Source organism: Gambusia affinis, linkage group LG19 (assembly GCF_019740435.1).
Source record: "Gambusia affinis linkage group LG19, SWU_Gaff_1.0, whole genome shotgun sequence".
NCBI lineage: Eukaryota > Metazoa > Chordata > Actinopteri > Cyprinodontiformes > Poeciliidae > Gambusia > Gambusia affinis.
The window spans coordinates 24,625,132-24,643,189 of NC_057886.1; the positions used below are offsets into that span (position 1 = coordinate 24,625,132).

At 43.5% G+C, this 18,058-nt stretch overlaps 1 protein-coding gene across 1 annotated transcript; it reads right to left on the minus strand.

Annotated features, from left to right (window-relative positions):
* Window positions 1–12: 12 nt before the first annotated feature.
* On the minus strand, window positions 13–10,001 carry LOC122821686 (transmembrane protease serine 9-like). Its single transcript, XM_044099808.1, has 10 exons — window positions 9,887–10,001; window positions 6,135–6,155; window positions 5,827–5,986; window positions 5,436–5,701; window positions 3,696–3,844; window positions 3,142–3,622; window positions 2,850–3,018; window positions 2,386–2,639; window positions 2,202–2,299; window positions 13–732 (listed from the first exon to the last, which is right to left on the minus strand). The coding sequence occupies exons 1-10, from the start codon at window positions 9,939–9,941 to the stop codon at window positions 421–423; spliced, it is 1,965 nt and encodes a 654-aa protein (XP_043955743.1). The 5' UTR covers window positions 9,942–10,001; the 3' UTR covers window positions 13–420.
* Between the last annotated feature and the right edge of the window lie 8,057 nt (window positions 10,002–18,058).

Consider the following 18,058-nt stretch of genomic DNA (forward strand, 5'->3'; position numbering starts at 1 on the left):
GCAAGCAACACGTTTTCACAGTTTAGAGAAAAACAAATTTATTTCTGAATACAGGGTTACAGTAAAGTGCAATCAAAGCATGGGAGTAAGTAAAGAGCCGTTGATTTGATCAGATCAGGCTCGCTTCTTGCAATCAGTTCAGTGCAAACGTTCATGTAAACATTAGGAAGCTCGTAGCTTCAGGTGTCCGCCGCAGCGCGGTGAGGTAGTTCAGTCTGGCTGACATCTGCTAGCAGGTTCTGGATCAACGCTGCTGCATCAAACTAACCAAACATGACTCGGCAAAAACATCCTTCCTGAGGATGGAGAGGCTGATGGCGCTCCTCCAGAACCAGAACCAGACTGGTTGCACTCTCAGCGCCCCCCGAGCAGCAGCTTACATTCATTTGTGTGCCATCATGTAAAGGTGGAGGTGGACGTCTATGAGAGGAGGTGGAGGCACGCCGCCAGGAGGTGCAGGCAGAGCACCGAGGCAAAGGGGATCTGGGTCGCTCTGCTTGTCGTCATGGCGACGGTTGCAGCGATGGTGGTGGTGCTGTTGGCGTTTCTGATAACTGGAGTCAGAAACGACCCCAGAGAGCGAATCAGGAAGCCCTGGAAGCGGTCCAGTTTCTCGAAGGACATAAAAGGAGCCTGGCGCTTATATCTGGTAGAGATGTCAGCTGACGAGAGCACGACCACCTGGAACCAAGATCCTCCCTGCTGACACATGAGCGGGTCGCCAGAATAACCCTGAATGAAAATACCAGAGGTCAGAGGTCATTAGACACATTTACTTTCTGAAAGCCAGTAACACCTTCCTGACTGCTGCTGCTTCTGTGACCGGGACTTTTGCCACACATTGATTAAACTTTGGTGTCCTGCAAATTCTTCCTTGGTTCCTTATAAGAACCTTAATGTTTCTCTTTAGATTGATCTTATTGAGGAATAAAAGGTCTTTAGATTGCCCTGAGATGACACAGGGGTAGATCTTTTACATCAGGGTTTCCCCCAGGCCAAGCATTGCTTATTTTTGTTTTTTGAAAAATTCATAATCCAAAAAAAGCCTACCCTAACCCTAAGTTTTTATTTTTTAAAAATTTTTTAATCAGGATAGAAAGCGTCTCTGTTGCTCTGAGCGATTCACTGGCAGAGCAAATTTATTTCTAAAAGAAGTTTAGAATTGATTATCATTTAAATCCGGCAGAGCGGACCAATCACAGGCCGGCGCCTCAGCGCGCTGCGGCTGCTCCGTCTTTTAAGTTTACCTCAGCAGGGATCGCGCTCCTCCGTCCACTCAGAGTGGACCGAGGCTGACCTGTATGGGTATCTACATCAACATCCTGTGAGGAATCATGTTTCTGTAGAGAACTCCTCATCAAGGTCAGAGTTCAAAGCCGCCGTGTTCGCTCTGGTTGTGCAGCTCTATGAACAGCAGGAATAACTTTAGTGGCTTTCAGAGGAGCGTTGAGGATGATTTATCTTAGTGAACAAAGAATGATGTGGGGCTTTTCCATCTCACCTCGCTGCCCAGCGTGTGGCGCTGTCTGCCCTGTAAAGCTCATGTCTGTGTTCCTGGTTGGTCGGAGCGTTAGCGGTTAGCCAACCAGCGCTAACCTCATCATGCAGGTTCAGCCGGTGAGGAGCTTCATGCTGGTTTTATATTATTTTATTTTTATTTCTATTATTATTTTTCCGGTCACACGAAGCATCAAAGCGTATCAAATGCTTTGTCCACTTAGCCAGACAGAGTTAATGAGCGCAGAGATCAGAGAAACTCGTCCCATAAACTGGAGCGACTAAAACAGTTTCTGTGACTCTTATTAAAACTCAACAGACAGAAATGTTACAGCTGTTAAAGCCACATTAGCAGCATTGAATTAAATCTCAGTTTGTTGCTCATCTCTGCTCAGTGCAGCAGATTAAACTCATCCTGCAGGGCCGGTCCAAGGCTGCATGAGGCCTGGGGCAGAATCTGACTTAGGGGCCCCTCAGCAGCTCTAACAGCTTCTGGGTTGGATTTAATCTGGGAGGCTAAATCTAACACCCAGTTAAATCTGGGTGATTAAATACCAGATTTAATCTGGGAGAGAGGGAGAGTTGTTTAACTGGCCAAACTAAAAAGCAATCAGTTATAGTTGTAGTTTACTAATTTGTATTTGTGAACAAACAGAGCTCAAAAGTTTTGTCTGCATGTGTAATACTAATGTGAGGTTTTTCACCTGTTCCTGTGTAAACACTCCAGTACACAAGGTGTTGCTTCCTGAATCAATCCCACAACTTAAAACCTCGGTCTGGAACTTCAGAAGAACTTTATCAGCTACATGACAGAGAGGAAACTTTAGTTTAACAACCATATTTTTATGTCTGATTGTTAATGTTAACATTGCTGTGTGTTTGATTCACCTCCTCCATTCACAGAGCTCCAGCCAGCAGCCCAGCAGGTGGATCCTTCTGGGAAAGTTCTTCCGTTGTCCAGGCAGATTGGCCAGACGTAGTCTGTTAGTTTGGGTTTGGCTGACAACTGAAGCAATGCGATGTTGGAACCTGTTAGGTTGCTCCGAGTGACGCTTCCCACAGCAACAAACTGCTCAGAAGGGTTTGATCCGTTCTGCCGCAGACGACCCAACACCACGGTGTATTCAGACGCAACAAAGTCTCTGATGGAGAGAATGGAGTCAAGATGAAGAACTGCTGAAATACAGCCGGTTAAGAAGCACTTCTCTAATTATTCATAGAAAAAATGGGTTGGCTTTACATTTGAGGTTTTCAAACTGATTTTTAAACAGTGATAAATAAACCACAATTGACCCAAAATCATGGTACAACTAGTGAGATCAGGCTGAACAGTGTCCTCTACTGGAGCTCACTCTGGAATGCAGTCGGCATTGGTCAGAACCTTGTCCTCCGACACCAGCGTCCCTCCGCAGACATGCGTTCCTCTTTTCAGCAAACTCGCCATCCACGGCCACTCGCCTTCTGATGACAAGCTTCCATCTGGAGAACCGGAGTTTAACGGGGCTTCGCCACAGGCTACAGCTGGAGAGGGAGCGGTCAAACAGTCAATAAAACTCTGGGGTTCATCAAATGGGTTCATACTCAGTTTTTCCAAGTCTAAGTTTGAACACAAACTTTTCCAGTCTATGCGTGATCAGTACTTACGCCTAGATGCGGATGTGGTTGTTGTGGTCGTTGTAGGAGATGGTGCTGAGGTACTTGTAGCTGTTGTTGTTGGTTTGATGACGTTAGTTGTTGTGAGGTTTACTGCTGCTGAGGCCGAAGTAGTCAGTGGTTTTGTTGTTGGCTTTGTAGTGCTTGTTGCAGTGGTAATATTAGCTTTAGTGGTAGCAGGAGTAGGAGTGGTAGTAGTGGTACTGGTGGTAGTAGTAGGAGTGGTTGGGGATACAATTGGTGGCACGCCAGTGCAGGAGACGCTGAGGTCGCTGTTGGTTCCGGTTGATGTGTAGGTGATGAAGCCCGGCTGGTTGGTGGTGATCTGGGCTTTGATCCAGCTCTCATACTGGGAGACTCTGGCATAGACTCCTGGGTAATTTGGCTGAGCACAGCCAATGCCAAAACTCACAATTCCTGACTGAATCCAGCGGCCATTTTGTTTGCTCACCATCGGACCTCCTGAGTCTCCCTTTAAAATGAGAAACATGTTAGATGATCTGCTGGATGAAACCAGATTCTAACAAGCAAAGATCATCAATCACCTGACAGGAATCCTTTCCTCCCTCCAGTAATCCCGCACAGATCATGTTGTCAGTGATGGCGGCCGTTCCATAGCCGCTACATTTACACTGTCTGTTGCCCACAACCGGTATCTTCACCTCCATGAGGTTTTGAGGAGATGGAAGAGAAACTGAAGAGACACAGATTCACTTTGGGGTTATTAAACATGAAGCATGAAAAAGTAAACCTAAAGGCACCGGCAGTGCCATGCCGTGGAGTTTCAGTCAGGGCCTTCAATGGACCAAGCTCCGCCCACAACCGACCCACGTGACCGCAAGTCTCACAAACAAAGCCTGGTGGCGCCTTGTTTCTATGGAAACATGACTCCATTAGTGCTTCATTTCAAGCTGATTTTCACAATATATCAGCTACTACAATGGACAGAGGAACTAACAAGTTCATGTCATCTGGGAGGAGGTTACTGGTTTTTCAGTCACAAGCTGGTTGCAAACCTGAGGTGTCAGTCAGTTATGGCAGATCTGAACTTTGACCTCAATATGACGCATGGACTCGAAAAAATGGCTTTCGTGTTGCATTCGTTCACTTTTTGGTCGTAAAACAACTCCCGATTGCACTCAACGTGCGTAAAATGCGCACTATGCTATGGCTAACATGATCGATCATATTCCTGGTTTTATTTGGAAGTAAATATAAAACAAAATCAATATAAAACCACAACTTTTACAAAGTTTGAAGTCTCTACTGTCCAACAGAAATGAAATGCACACTTCGCACGGCGTCTTTTCTTTATACAGAAGTCTTTTAAATGCATGACGTCATGCCCGCCACAGGGCGGGCGTCGACCTCAGAGGGTTAAAATGCCTCACAAAGTTCTTACTGGTCTGTTAGTGAATCCAGGCTTGGTGTGGCTTTTTCATTTTTAGTTATTTATTTTTTTATCCGTGAAAGAGCGTCTTTAAAAAGGTGATTTTGATAAGACAGCAACTAGTAAACGGAAGCGGAGCCATTTTGTAAACCCAAGTTCACTACAGCGATGGGAAAGCAGGAAGCTCTCTACTTACATCCGGGCCTGCGGGACGGACCGTCACTGTATGTCAGCTCTGATTGGCTGATTATTCTGCCAGTCATACCAATTGTGGCCTGTTGCTCGGCGTTTCTGACCAAAGGGTAGCAGGATTAGTACAGCAGGTCTTGAGGCGGAGCTGCTCGCCAGATGCGTTTAAGGCACTTCTTAAAGTAGGAAATTAAAGTGAAACCTCAATAATACTAATAAGCAACTAGTTTGCAGAATAAAAATTTAATTATAGATAAAATTAAGCATGAATAAAACATTTTACACTTTTTCTTTTCAATTTTCTAGGGCTAGTAGAGAAGGCCCTGCTGGCCCTGACAGCCCACCACTGGTACTATGAAGTGACCATCACTGTTTAAAAAGACTAAAAAAAAATTATTTCTGTCTGTGTGACAATAAATCACTCTAAATGTTCCCTGCTTGAGGTCAGTTAGGATCACCACTGTTCAATTTTTTGCCAAGTGTTGGAATAGTCAAGAGTTTTACTCAGATATTCAGATGAAGCTGTACAAAAGGAGGACGACAGCACCTTCTAATGTTTTGACAAATATTGATTTGAAATGTGCTCTACAGGATCCAGCCAGCTCTGCTTCTGCTTGTTCTTTCATGGCACATCTGATTATTTTATAATATCCTCCAGCTTAACCATAAGTTGAACAGAGTAGCTCTGTTCTGTAGTGAGACCTACCAGCAGATCCAATGTTGCCCCAACCAGTAATCCAGGAGTCGACGCCGCTGTAGAAGGTGCTGCCCGCCGCCGGCAGGCAGACCGGTGAGATGTAGTTGTTGAACGTTACAGCTGAGGAGAGCTTTATCAGGGCGATGTCGTTGTCCAGAGTAGAAATTCTGAAACTAGGGTGACGGATAACCTGTGCTACTGTCCGGGTGACTTTGTTTGGGTTGGTTCCCGTCAGACTCTGAAGACCCAGAACCAGACTTGCCGAACCTATGTCCCTGGAAGAATTGCCAGAAGAAACAAACACAAAAGACTGTTTGAGCTAATCTAGTTAAACTTGATCTACTGGTTGTCAGATCTCTCATCCATCAAACTAATCAACCGCTTTGCTTTCTGTGCTCACCTGATAATGCAGTGAGCTGCAGTCAGAACCCATTCGCTGCTGATCAGAGATCCTCCACAGAAGTGAGATGAGAGCTGCAGACTGACCTGCCAGGGCCACGACCCTTCAGGAGCCACCGCTCCTCCAACAATCCTGGTGTTTAGTGCTGGTTGGCCACAATCTGAGGACACATGGACATCTACATTTACTCTGCTCTAAGCTTCCTACATCTCCCCTCCAGTCATGTGGATGCTTTTAGCTGGATCTACTTTGCATTCAGGGCCTGACTAAAACATCACAATATGGAAAACATAAACAGATGGACTTACCAGAGAGCTGCGACTCCGACTCTGAAAAACAGAAAACAAACTATTAGAGGTAGAACTCTGGTTCTGAGGTCCATTCCCTGCAGAGCTGTGATGACTGGACGTTTCCATCATGTCGCTGTTATAACTTTCTGGTGTCTGGACCAGGAATGAACCAACAGGTTCTGATATCTGGGCTGATTCCTTTCTATGATGTCACAGGAAGCAATGCGCTTTAGGAGCTGCTTTAAAACAGAAGCATGTTGTGGATTAACCAATAGAGCTCAGCGATGTTGTAAGTCATGAAGACGTTCTCAATAGGAACGTTTTGTTATCAGAACAGCAGCTGTGGCCAGATGTGAGTTTATAAATGAAGTTTTTTCCTAATACCTGGAAACACTCGAGTCCAGAGACCCCACAGACTTTAAAACACACTGGAATAGATTTATTGAATTGTTTGCTGGTGGTGGTGAGGATGACGCAGTGGACCCAGGTTATAGTAAAGAAATATTTGATTTAACGAGGATCACAGGCGAGTACAGAAATTCAGGTGAATAACCAGGCTAGGAACTCAGACACACCGGTAGCGCTGCAAAAGCACAGGAGTACTGACATCTGCGACAGGATGTCGACGGGAACCTGACAGGATGTCTACTAAAACACAGAAAACCCGAATCCTCACAAGATTTGCTCATTAGCAAGTCATGTTGCTATGGCAACACCACTAACATCTTTGTGCCGACCTCAAATCCACCCAAAGTAAATAATGAAAGTAAATGGGAATATTTTCTGTTCCTTCCAACCGCTAGATCAATTTTTTCAGTTTGAGATTTTTTCCATCAGAAGCACCTGAACCTGCTGGTAGTCAGAGGTAGGGGGCGCTGCTGTTCTCCTTGGACAACCCACTGCTAGAGTTGGAGCGCAGCGTCTCAGACCGGTTTGGCTGCTTCGTCTCAAAGAAATGTAAGCACACATTTTCCAGCATACTTTCAGTCTCTAACCCTGATGACAGACAGTGAACATAACGTACTGTTTGTGTCTTTTGTTAGAATCAGTGCGGCTTTATGGTGGAGATGCATTCACTGACTGTTTGGACAAACAAACCACTCCCTCCACACAAAGCCTTCAGTCTACAAGCTTTTAATATTCACCGATCGTGTTTTAATAATCTGTGCTTTTTTAACCAATTGGGTTTAAACCCTGTCAGAGTCCGACAGATTCTGGAGAAGATCCCAGGACCGACCAGACCCAAATTCGATCAAACTGGACCACAGGAAGTAGTTCCAGTCCAGAAATCTTTGTTGAGTAAACAGAATAAAAACTAGAAGTAGAGTCTGTGTTTATAAATGTTTTTTTCATTCAGGAGTCTCTGGAGTCAAATGTTAGAAACGCGGTAAGAGTTTCTAACACTGTCAGCATTCAGAAACGACTGTGAACGCAGCTCTAGCTGATTTAACCTATGACCTCTGGCTAAGGTTTCAGTTCTGTCTGATCCTTAGTTTGTACCTCTGCTGGTTTAACTTCAGACTTTAATCAGCCATCTTTTTACTTCTTGTCCCCCCCACCAGGTCTGTGGAGAGTCTCCCCTAAAGGTCATTTTATTTCTGTAGCACATTTTCAGGAACAAGGCAATACAAAAGAAGAGCAAAAGAAGAAAAAGAATCTAATGTTGACCTAAAGCACAGGTGTCAAACTCCAAGTTGCTGCCCTGCAACTTTTAGATGAGCCTCTGCTGCAGCACCTGAACAGAATAATCGGGTCGTTAAGGTTCTGGAGAACCAATCTACACAAGGAGGTGATTAAACCATTTCATTCCAGTGTTTTGTACCTGTGGCACATCTAAAACATGCAAGACAACGACTGGAGGACTGGAGTCTGACAGCCCTGATCTAAAGCTTGTTGGTGCTCCTGTTCTGGGTTGCTGGATAAGTATAAGTAAGTATTCTCTGGACTTTCTAAGTACACCCTAAATTTGTAAAAGTAACGACTACTCCTCCGTTTCTAAGTGATAATAAAAGCTAAATGTTCCTTTCTCGGAATTATTTTTTCTGGATTCTAAGTTCGTTCTAAATCTAAGGCCCTGTTTACACGACAACAGTTTCTGGTGACAGCGGAAGGGTTCTGTTGGGTTTGTTCTGCACATTTACATGAAACCACCGAATGTTTCCTCTAAAACGGCACGGATTGAAAACGGGTTCCAGAGTGCACTGGTTCTGAAACGTACCGGTGTCCGTTTTCTGGTAAACAGAGGAAATGGATCTTTTCTGTCAGGGAATCTCTAGCAAAACATGGCTGCTTCCTAAACCACAGAAGAAGAAACTTCTGACAGCGCTGCTTTTACTACAGTTTGCGTTCCCCCATCAAATACGGTTCACCGCTCCGCACCGCCCAGGTGGCAAAATACAAAAACACACACCTGCTTCTTCAGTGCTCTTATCTAGAGAACAATGGACGCCATAAAAACTCGAACAACCTGTTTCAGCGAAGTTATCCCACTTTTTTCCATCTGCATCCTAATCAGACACACATAATCCGTTTCCCCAATATCTGGGGGAACGGTACCCGATGGGGGAACCCGAATTGTCGGGCTTTCAAGTAGAACTTTTTTTTTAAACATATGCGCACTTAGTTTCAAAGAACCTAGCACCGACTAGTGGCGTGGCGAGAGCATTACACATTTTCGATGCGTACCGTTACTGTGTAAACAAAGATTGTAATTAGAATGTCTTGATGTGAATGTAATAGAAACGGAACAAAAATTGGATTTTCTTTGGATCATTGTTGTGTAAACGGGGCGTTAGACGGCAGCAGATTGTCTGAGAGCAGGAGAATCAGTTTTGGTGCTGGAACCAGGAAGACGCTGAGGGAGAAACTCTGGATTGAAGGGCTATTCTTCAGGACTGGAACCAGAATGGGACCAGTAAACTGTGGACCAATCAAGCTCTGGTCCCCAACCAGATTTTAAATTTCAGTCTTTAAAATACGTAACTGTTGGCATCTGGATCTGCCTGTTCATTCATCTCACTAAAACCTTAATCTGTTTGTGAGTCACACAGAAATCCCCCATGGTTGGAAAAAGTGAAGGATGTTTCTATTTCTATATTTCTATCTCCATCCAGTGGGGCATTTCAGATGGTTTGGTTTGATCTGAATGATCTGGATTTGAGTTTTAGCCGCTTCTTCAACTTTGATAAATCGATTAATGAAGCCGTGAAATTATATTTTTTCACTAGTTTCTCTGGAGATTTTCTCCTTACTGTTATTGTCTGAATTGCTTTTTATGATGCTATTATTTACTGTTATGATCAAATCTAAACTTGCCCGCAAGAAAAGTTAGCATGTTTGTTTCTGTCCAGAGATCAAGAATAAAACCTGAAAAGGAATGAATCTTACAGAGTATCAACTATTAGTCAATAATCACATGTATTAAGTTTCCTTTTGTTGCATCTTTATATGTAATTATTTTCAACATGAGAGTTTGGACCTGATATTAAGCTCACTATGTTTGGATTTTGAAGATCTAACCTTATATTCTTTCTTCTGATCAAAATGTTCCTCCTAATAATCAGATGCAGCCCAAATTAGACCTGATATTAACTTTAATAAAAACACTTTAAAGTTAAAATGATCACAGTAATTTGTTTTAGCTTCTGTAATATAAATAAGCAAGAAAATAAAGATCTGATTCACCCTGAACATCTCAGTGTTTCATATCTGAATCAGTTTGGCATCATGACCTTTGACCCTGTAGGTGATGATGATCAGCAGATTCCTACCTGGAGTCATCAGAGTCAGCAGAATCGCCGCACCGATCAGCTGGTAGAGACCCATCGCTCAGAAACCATCTGCCTCTTCCACCTGCTGCTCCAGCATATACCTGGCTGAGGCCACGCCCACTCTCCACCTGGCTGAGGCCACCTGGCTGAGGCCACGCCCACTCTCCACCTGGCTGAGGCCACGCCCACTCTCCACCTGGCTGAGGCCACGCCATCTGACACTTATCACCATTGCGTGTGTATATATATATATATATATATACATGAAATCCTGTGTATTTTACATGAATTCAAATGTTCCAAATCCGTCTGGATCTGAGGGGAGATTAGAACCAGACTGGTTCTGCTGCTGGGTCAGAACAGAACCAGCGGGTCCAATGGGTCTTTCTCACTGGACCTGGAGACAGTTGGATGCTGGCCCATCTACAGATTGCTTAATAAATCAAATTATTATTGAATGTTTATTTGACGGGCTGCACAGTGGTGCAGTTGGTAGAGCTGTTGCATTGCAGCAAGAAGGTCCTGGGTTCGATTCCCGGCCCGGGATCTTTGTGCATGGAGTTTGCATGTTCTCCCTGTGCATGGTGGGTTCTCTCCGGCTTCCTCCCACAGTCCAAAAACATGACTGTCGGGTTAATTGGTTAATAGGTGTGAGTGTGTGTGTGAATGTTTGTGTGTCTCTGTGTTGCCCTGCGACAGACTGGTGACCTGTCCAGGGTGACCCCGTGACCCCGCCTCTCGCCCAAAACGTAGCTGGAGAGGAACCAGCAACCCTCCTGACCCCATTAGGGTGAACAGAAAATGGATGGATGGATGTTTATTTCACTTTTGGACGTTTTCCAGCTTTTATTTCTATTTCTGTGATTTTGTGCTTACAGTTTCTAAATGATGACAGGAAAGTAGAATATATCAGATAAATCAAAACCTATTTCATGTCGGTTGGGGTTTTATTCCTGGAAACAGTTCTTCAGGACGATTCTTCTGATTTATTGGATCTGACTGTCAGGCCGGTTGGGACTCAAAGGTTTCCTCTCCAGAACTTTATATGGACTTCATCTGCTTCCTGTTCCACCAGCAGGAAAATGATTCTGATTGTTTTTTCATCCAGAAATGAAGACAAACATATCAGATGACTGGATTTAGTTTCCTGAAGGGTTCTGGCCGGGAAAACTGGCTCCAGCTGTCGGTAAACGGGTCTCCATGAAGAAACCTAAACCTGAGTTACATCACAGACCAGTAATCCTCTCAAGGAGGTCTCACTCTGACTCATATTCCAGAGTCCAAATATTGGATCAAGGAAGCAGCTCTGCTCTGTCGGTCCACTTCTGGTTCTTTATCAGAATTAAAGATAAATTCTACTTTCTAAAATCCTCATATGGCGCCGCTTTTAAGAGAATAATATTTAATTGAGCGTTGCTGAAATAATACCAGACAAACAATAATAGATTCTAGAAATAAGCTGAGTGACGAGTGGAAACACCTGCAGACAAAAGAGAAGCAAGAAGTGGAATAAATCCGACCCGACGACATTCCTCAGCGTTTGATCTGCCGCACTCATCAGTTTTAAAAACTTTAAGCCTATCCCCATCTCAACCCACAGAAACGGGTTCTGACCAGTCTGTTGCAGAGCAACACAGAAAACAGACAGGACACACATGCCATTCACATCCACTCCAGCTTTTATTTCTGTCTGACCTGAAATCGGACCAAACAGTTCCTGTTTTGGTTCCATTTGGATCTGCTGGATTTGTTCTGCTAAACTCTAGACTAGTTTCCAGTCCCTTAATAATGATTAAACTGACCTGGATCCGATGTTCTTTAAACAATATCTTCCAAGGCAAAATAGAGCTGGAATGAATTTTGTCCTCCCCATTATTAGAAAAATGGGTCAGACTTCCTCACTCACACAGAACCTATTAGCTCTAGGACAGAGATCAGTTGTTGCTGGATTTTGCTCTGCAGCACAAACATAAACCCTCCAGTTAAATGTCTTTAAATGTTGCCAAAAGACATGAAAAACATTTTATTTCCTTTCACTGTTCAATAGGAAGAAGATCTTGGTAAACAACAAAAAATCAGACTGGAGTTTATTTTGTTACTTTGAATCTTGATAAACTGCCTCATAGGCCTTTCAGTCCCAGTCGTTGATAGACTTTTCTCTGTGGCAACATGGCAGCCACGACACCATGCTACCATTACATTTAGCTCTTTAACTCTGCAGATTAAGGCGGATTGAAGCGGCCAGGACCCATGGGCGTAAATCCCAGAGGCAGCTACTGTAGAGGGTGGACAAAATCTTGGAAAAGTCTATAATTTCTTATCATCTTCAAGAAAGCCTTTAAAACCACCCCACATTAAAATCTGAATCATGTTGTCCATCAAATCCCATTGGGAGGTTGCTGGTTATCCCCAGCAGATATTCGGGTGAGGCGGGGTTTTCACAGCCACCAGGACAGGTCGCCAGTCTGTAAAAGGGCAACACAGAAAACAGACAGGACACACAACCATTCACACACACATCACACCTAGGAGAATTTAGAGATAAATAAAGTCATGTTTTGGACTGTGGGAGGAAGCCAGAACCGGAGAACCCACCATGCACAGGGAGAACATGCAAACTCCATGCAGAAAGACCCCGGGCCGGGAATCGAACCCAGGACCTTCTTGCTGCAAGGCAACAGCTCTACCAACTGCACCACTGTGCAGCCCAAGAAAAGGAAACCTTGTATTTAAACAATATCAATATGAAAAGGCAAAATAGAGAAAAAAATAAGAATGAATTTTATTTCCTCCCCATTATTAGAAAAATGGTTCAGCATTTCACTGTAACAGCAGCTGAGGGAGAGGAGATAGTTGTTAGCTGCCAGAACCTGTTTGCTCTGCAGCACATCATAAACCCTCCAGTATTCATACTTAAAGCTAAAAGACAGAGAAACGTGGAGCCTTCTGGACCCAAAGAGGAAATGAACTGGTGGAGGTCCAAAGTTTTCCTCCTGATATCTGCTCGGATTTTCAGCTGTTGCTCACGTCTGCAGGTGTTCGGCCATTTATCTGAGATGTTGTAAATTAACCAATCAGAAGCATCAAAAGCCTTGATGTCATCACTTTGTTTTCACTGTGCGGTGACCTCAGTGTAACTGGGTCTATACTGTTAGTTGTCTATTTCCATAAAATGTTTTCTTTAATCCGTTGTAATCCTTTAATTTATATTGTTCAAATGTTTATTTTTCCGTTATTCACCTAATGATAGGTGTTTGGATATTTTCATTTGAGTTGCTATTACGCCTTTATAACATTTGATGCATGTTAATACTATTATTTTGCATAGGTAGGGTTGGAGAACTGGAGCACATGCTATGTGCTAACGCTAATATCTCCCGATTGACAGGTTAAATAAACGGAGAGCCTCCAAACCCTGACTCGGAGTTTTGTGGTTTGTCTGATCACCACATAACACACACAACGCAGAAGTTCACCGGTCACATCAGGGTATGTAAACTAGTGACTTCTCTGTTGTCATGGCGCTTAGTGACGATGTCACCGGGAGCAAAAGTCTGGTTCTGGTCCATCCAGCAGGCGGATCGGAACCCATGGGCACACTATGTAACAGTTATTATACTGCTTAGTTCCTCGTCATGAGTAGGTATCACCACAAGGGGGCGCATATTCCCTTTTTCTTTTGTTGTACGATTGTACAGAGTAAGAACTCTTCTTGTGTAGAGATCATCGGTGATGATGAGGTGCAGAGCGGTAAACTATAGTTTCTTTTCTCATGTATGAGACTGTAATGTTAGTACCGTGGAGATCTGGCTTTACATGGACGAAGTGACAATAAAGTGAACGTGTGGAAAACTTCAACAGTGCGTCCTGCTGTTTTGGTTAGAGTAGCTAGCTGCCATTGCTAACTCCTTCTCCAACCTCTCACCGCACCGTCACAAAGGGGTGGGCAAACTACGGCCTCGTGCCACATCCGGCCTGTTGGTCTTTTTAATCTGGCTCGCCGAAGACTGGTACAGAATTGCCCAAATCAAATCATATTATAATCATGACTTATTCCTTTGGTCTAGTCCTGTAATGCCTGGCGCTCCACCAGGGGGCGCTTTAGGCGCCGTGATACATGACTTGATTTTGTGGAGCTCGGACTTCTCTCTGTTATTACTCTGCTGCTGCTGTGAATTCTGCAACAATGAGTGGGTCAAAGAGACGAAAAGTTGACAGTGAGTGTCGAGTGTTCAATAAGGAATGGACAACTAAATACTTTTTCACTGAAGTCCGGTCAAAAGCCGTATGCCTTATCTGTCAAGGAACGGTTGCTGTTTTTAAAGAAAACAACATCAGCCATCACGTTTACCCTGGATTGGACATGCTAATTATGCTAACAACCAGTCAACGCAAGGACGAAAGGCAGCTAGTTTCCCTTCACACAAGACCCTGAAACGGGTTGCAGTTGCAACCGATTGATCTTGTTAAGGAAGAGTATTTTAAAATTAATTAAATTTGGAAAAAGTTTGGCTCTCTCTCTTCCTCTGAATCCCAGGTCCTCTCAGCGGGCGACGTGTGGTCACAAGGAAAACAACAATGCGTGTTGACGTCACAGAATTACAGAGTTTAATCCAAATACAAAACAACGTATGAATTAACAACAAAACTGCAGAACAACAGAGATGAAAAAAGACAAAAAGATAGAGATAGAAAAGGCAAAGACGTGTCTTTGGAGAGAGCTGATGCAAAAAGGCAAAATAGGAACAGCTGTCTGCCTTATCATTCCTGTGCACGAACTTTTATACTGAAGGTGTGTCTTTCCTTTTTAATATATTCAATTAAGGCGTACTTCTGCTTGACCAACCAGAAGCTACCCTAAACACTCAGAAAAACTTAGAACTCCCCCTAATTTACGCCAAAGATCAAAGGCCATTTGCTCCTTGGTAGAACAATGGAGCAAGCAGCTGCATCCTGGTTTTTCTGGATTCTAGGGCCATTTGGGCAAATAAAAGCATAAAACAAGACTTCACAGATACCTGTGGAATTCGGAGTGTCTCCCGTTATCTTTCCTTAACAAAGCTAAATCCAGTAATTTGGTTCAAGGAAAGGTTACCTTCACAAAACCCAGTTTTGCTCATCTGCACTCAACATCTCAAAAGATTCAAATCTTTGCCTTAAACCAAAAAATAACACATAAAATCAACAGAACAAAATGAGGTGTAATTCCTTTTTCTAACCTATGAAACATAACATTCAATCCTAAGCATTGTTACACAATCATCTTCCAAAACCCCTTTTAGTTAAAAATCTTCTATTAGTACTTAGAAAAATGTTTTAGAAATTAAATGTTAGTGGTTTTAACATTCTATGTTGTATTTAGTTTTACACCATCCCAGATGTTGGTTCTGGAAAACTTTTGATCTTCAGTGAAACAAACAGGCTTCTCTCCTCCAGGCTCAAGTGATACTGCCCTCCAGGAGATGCTAATTTTATGGCCTCTTGCCCCTAATAACTCAGCAGGAGCTTCACTGAGAGATCCCCTTGATCTACATTTGGTTCCTGTATTTTGAATACTTACCACAAACCTGTTCAAAATTAAGAAATTTATTCAAATAAGAATGTTCAATATACCTTTTACACATGCCGTAAGATTAACTGTATTAAGCACTAAAAATAATCATTTTTTCTCAACAATCTCCAGTGTGACTTTTTCTTAAAGAAGTTCAACTCCCTTAAACTGGATGGGTTTAAGCTTCATTAAGTGCAGCCAAATGTCCAAATGTCCAGAAGATGCTGGTGGTGTTTGGCTCTACTTACGTGTGTGAACAGACTTTTAGTGTGATGAACAAAAACACCTCACAGAGCTCAGCTGAGTGATGAAAACCTCACATCTGTTCTGACTTTGATGCATTGGCAAAAAAGGGAGATCAACAACACTGTGAATGTAAGTATTAAAACTGTAATGCTTTTTAATGCTTATGTTTGATATGTATGCATCTGGTACCTGGCAGTCCAATTTTAAAAGTCAATGTGGCCCCTGAGCCACAACGTTTGGCCACTGCTGCTCCACACGGTCACTGATGTTCTGATGATGACATCATAAGTGGACCCAAACCAGGCAGCAAAGGTTCTGGTTCTGGTTCCTTTCTTTTCATGCAGGGATGAGAGCTGACTGTGTTCTGCAGTTCTACTATCTGTTAACCCTTTGAAAGGTTTAATGTTTTATTATGAACCATAAAAATGACGTCTGATGCTGATTTTTGTTGCCAGTGTGTATTTCTGGACAGTTTTTAACGATGATGCCACAGTTTCCCCCGAATGCGTCAGAGCTGAGCTAGATAATCCAGACAGATCAGGTGCCAGCAGCTTACAGTAAGGAAGAGAAACTGCCTGAAAACTGGCTGGACGAGGAGCAGGAAATGCTCTCAACACAAAAGGTTCAATCATGTGTTAAATGAAACTGTCTGCAGGTCACAAGACAGGAACTGAAGATCATTTTTTCACCTTTTCTGTAAAGTTTAGACATAACTGGAAGAAAAACAATTCCTGTAAACAGGAAGAAAGCTAAACGTTCTCAGGTTTTCATCAACAAACTGCTGGTGCTGCATTTATTCGCTGTGATTCATCCTGGAAGTTTCCAGATCTGTCAGTTTCCTGCCAGAGCCAGTCGACCAGACAGGTCGGACAGCGTCTCATAAAAAACCACTCATTGTTTCAGCGTCGATGATGTCAGGCGGCTCAAATCAGATCTGACAGACGGATCAGACGGGTCGCCTGATAAATGATCAACAAGTTTAAATCAGCCAATCACGAGGCTGGAGCATCTGGAGGCCTGCTGGAGTTCAGCGTGAGCATTAGAGGGAGAGCCATGTTGTCACATTGCCACATTGTCACATTGCCATGTTGTCACATTGCCATGTTGCCACATTGCCACGTTGTCACATTGCCACGCTGCCACATTGCCACGTTGCCGCATTTTCACATTGCCACGTTGTCACATTGCCACGTTGCCACATTGCCACATGTTGCCACATTGCCATGTTGTCACATTGCCACGCTGCCACATTGCCATGTTGCCACATTGCCATGTTGTCACATTGCCACGTTGTCACATTGCCACGTTGTCACATTGCCACGCTGCCACATTGCCATGTTGCCACATTGCCATGTTGTCACATTGCCATGTTGCCACATTGTCACATTGCCATGTTGTCACATTGCCACGCTGCCACATTGCCATGTTGCCACATTGCCATGTTGTCACATTGCCACATTGCCATGTTGCCACATTGCCATGTTGTCACATTGCCACGTTGTCACATTGCCACGTTGCCACATTGCCATGTTGCCACATTGCCATGTTGTCACATTGCCACATTGCCACGCTGCCACATTGTCACATTGCCATGTTGTCACATTGCCATGTTGCCACATTGCCATGTTGTCACATTGCCACGTTGTCACATTGCCACGTTGCCACATTGCCACGTTGTCACATTGCCATGTTGTCACATTGCCACGCTGCCACATTGCCATGTTGCCACGTTGTCACATTGCCATGTTGTCACATTGCCACATTGCCACGCTGCCACATTGCCATGTTGCCACATTGCCATGTTGTCACATTGCCATGTTGCCACATTGCCATGTTGTCACATTGCCACATTGCCACGCTGCCACATTGTCACATTGCCACATTGCCATGTTGTCACATTGCCAGATTTTCTGCTTTGTTTTAGCTGGAAACTGTCAGTTAGATCTGGCAACCTCGCTCTGGAGATAAAAGAAATAACCTTTGACCTTTACTGTTCCTCAGTGGGGAAATTCAGTGGCTCCTGTAATACAGCGGCCAGTATTTTATTATTTTATTTTATTTTATTTTGAGATCTGGACCTCATTTTCAACAGGGACCTGGGCAGGAAGTCTGCAATAAACAGCAACCTGGTTACAAAATAAAACTAATTAATTCATATGCACAAGTGTAAAACAATATAAACAATTTAAAAGCAGTGACACTGTTTAATAGAATCCCATTGTCTGTTTAGGAGAAGAAATAAATCCAATGAAATCAGTTCTGACATGTTGAGTTCAGACTGGAGCTGATTACTGAAGCAGCTTCACACTGAATGCTTGTTTCGCCTTTTCAGTTCAAACACGTGGAACATGCAAAAGAAAAATGTTATTAGAGCG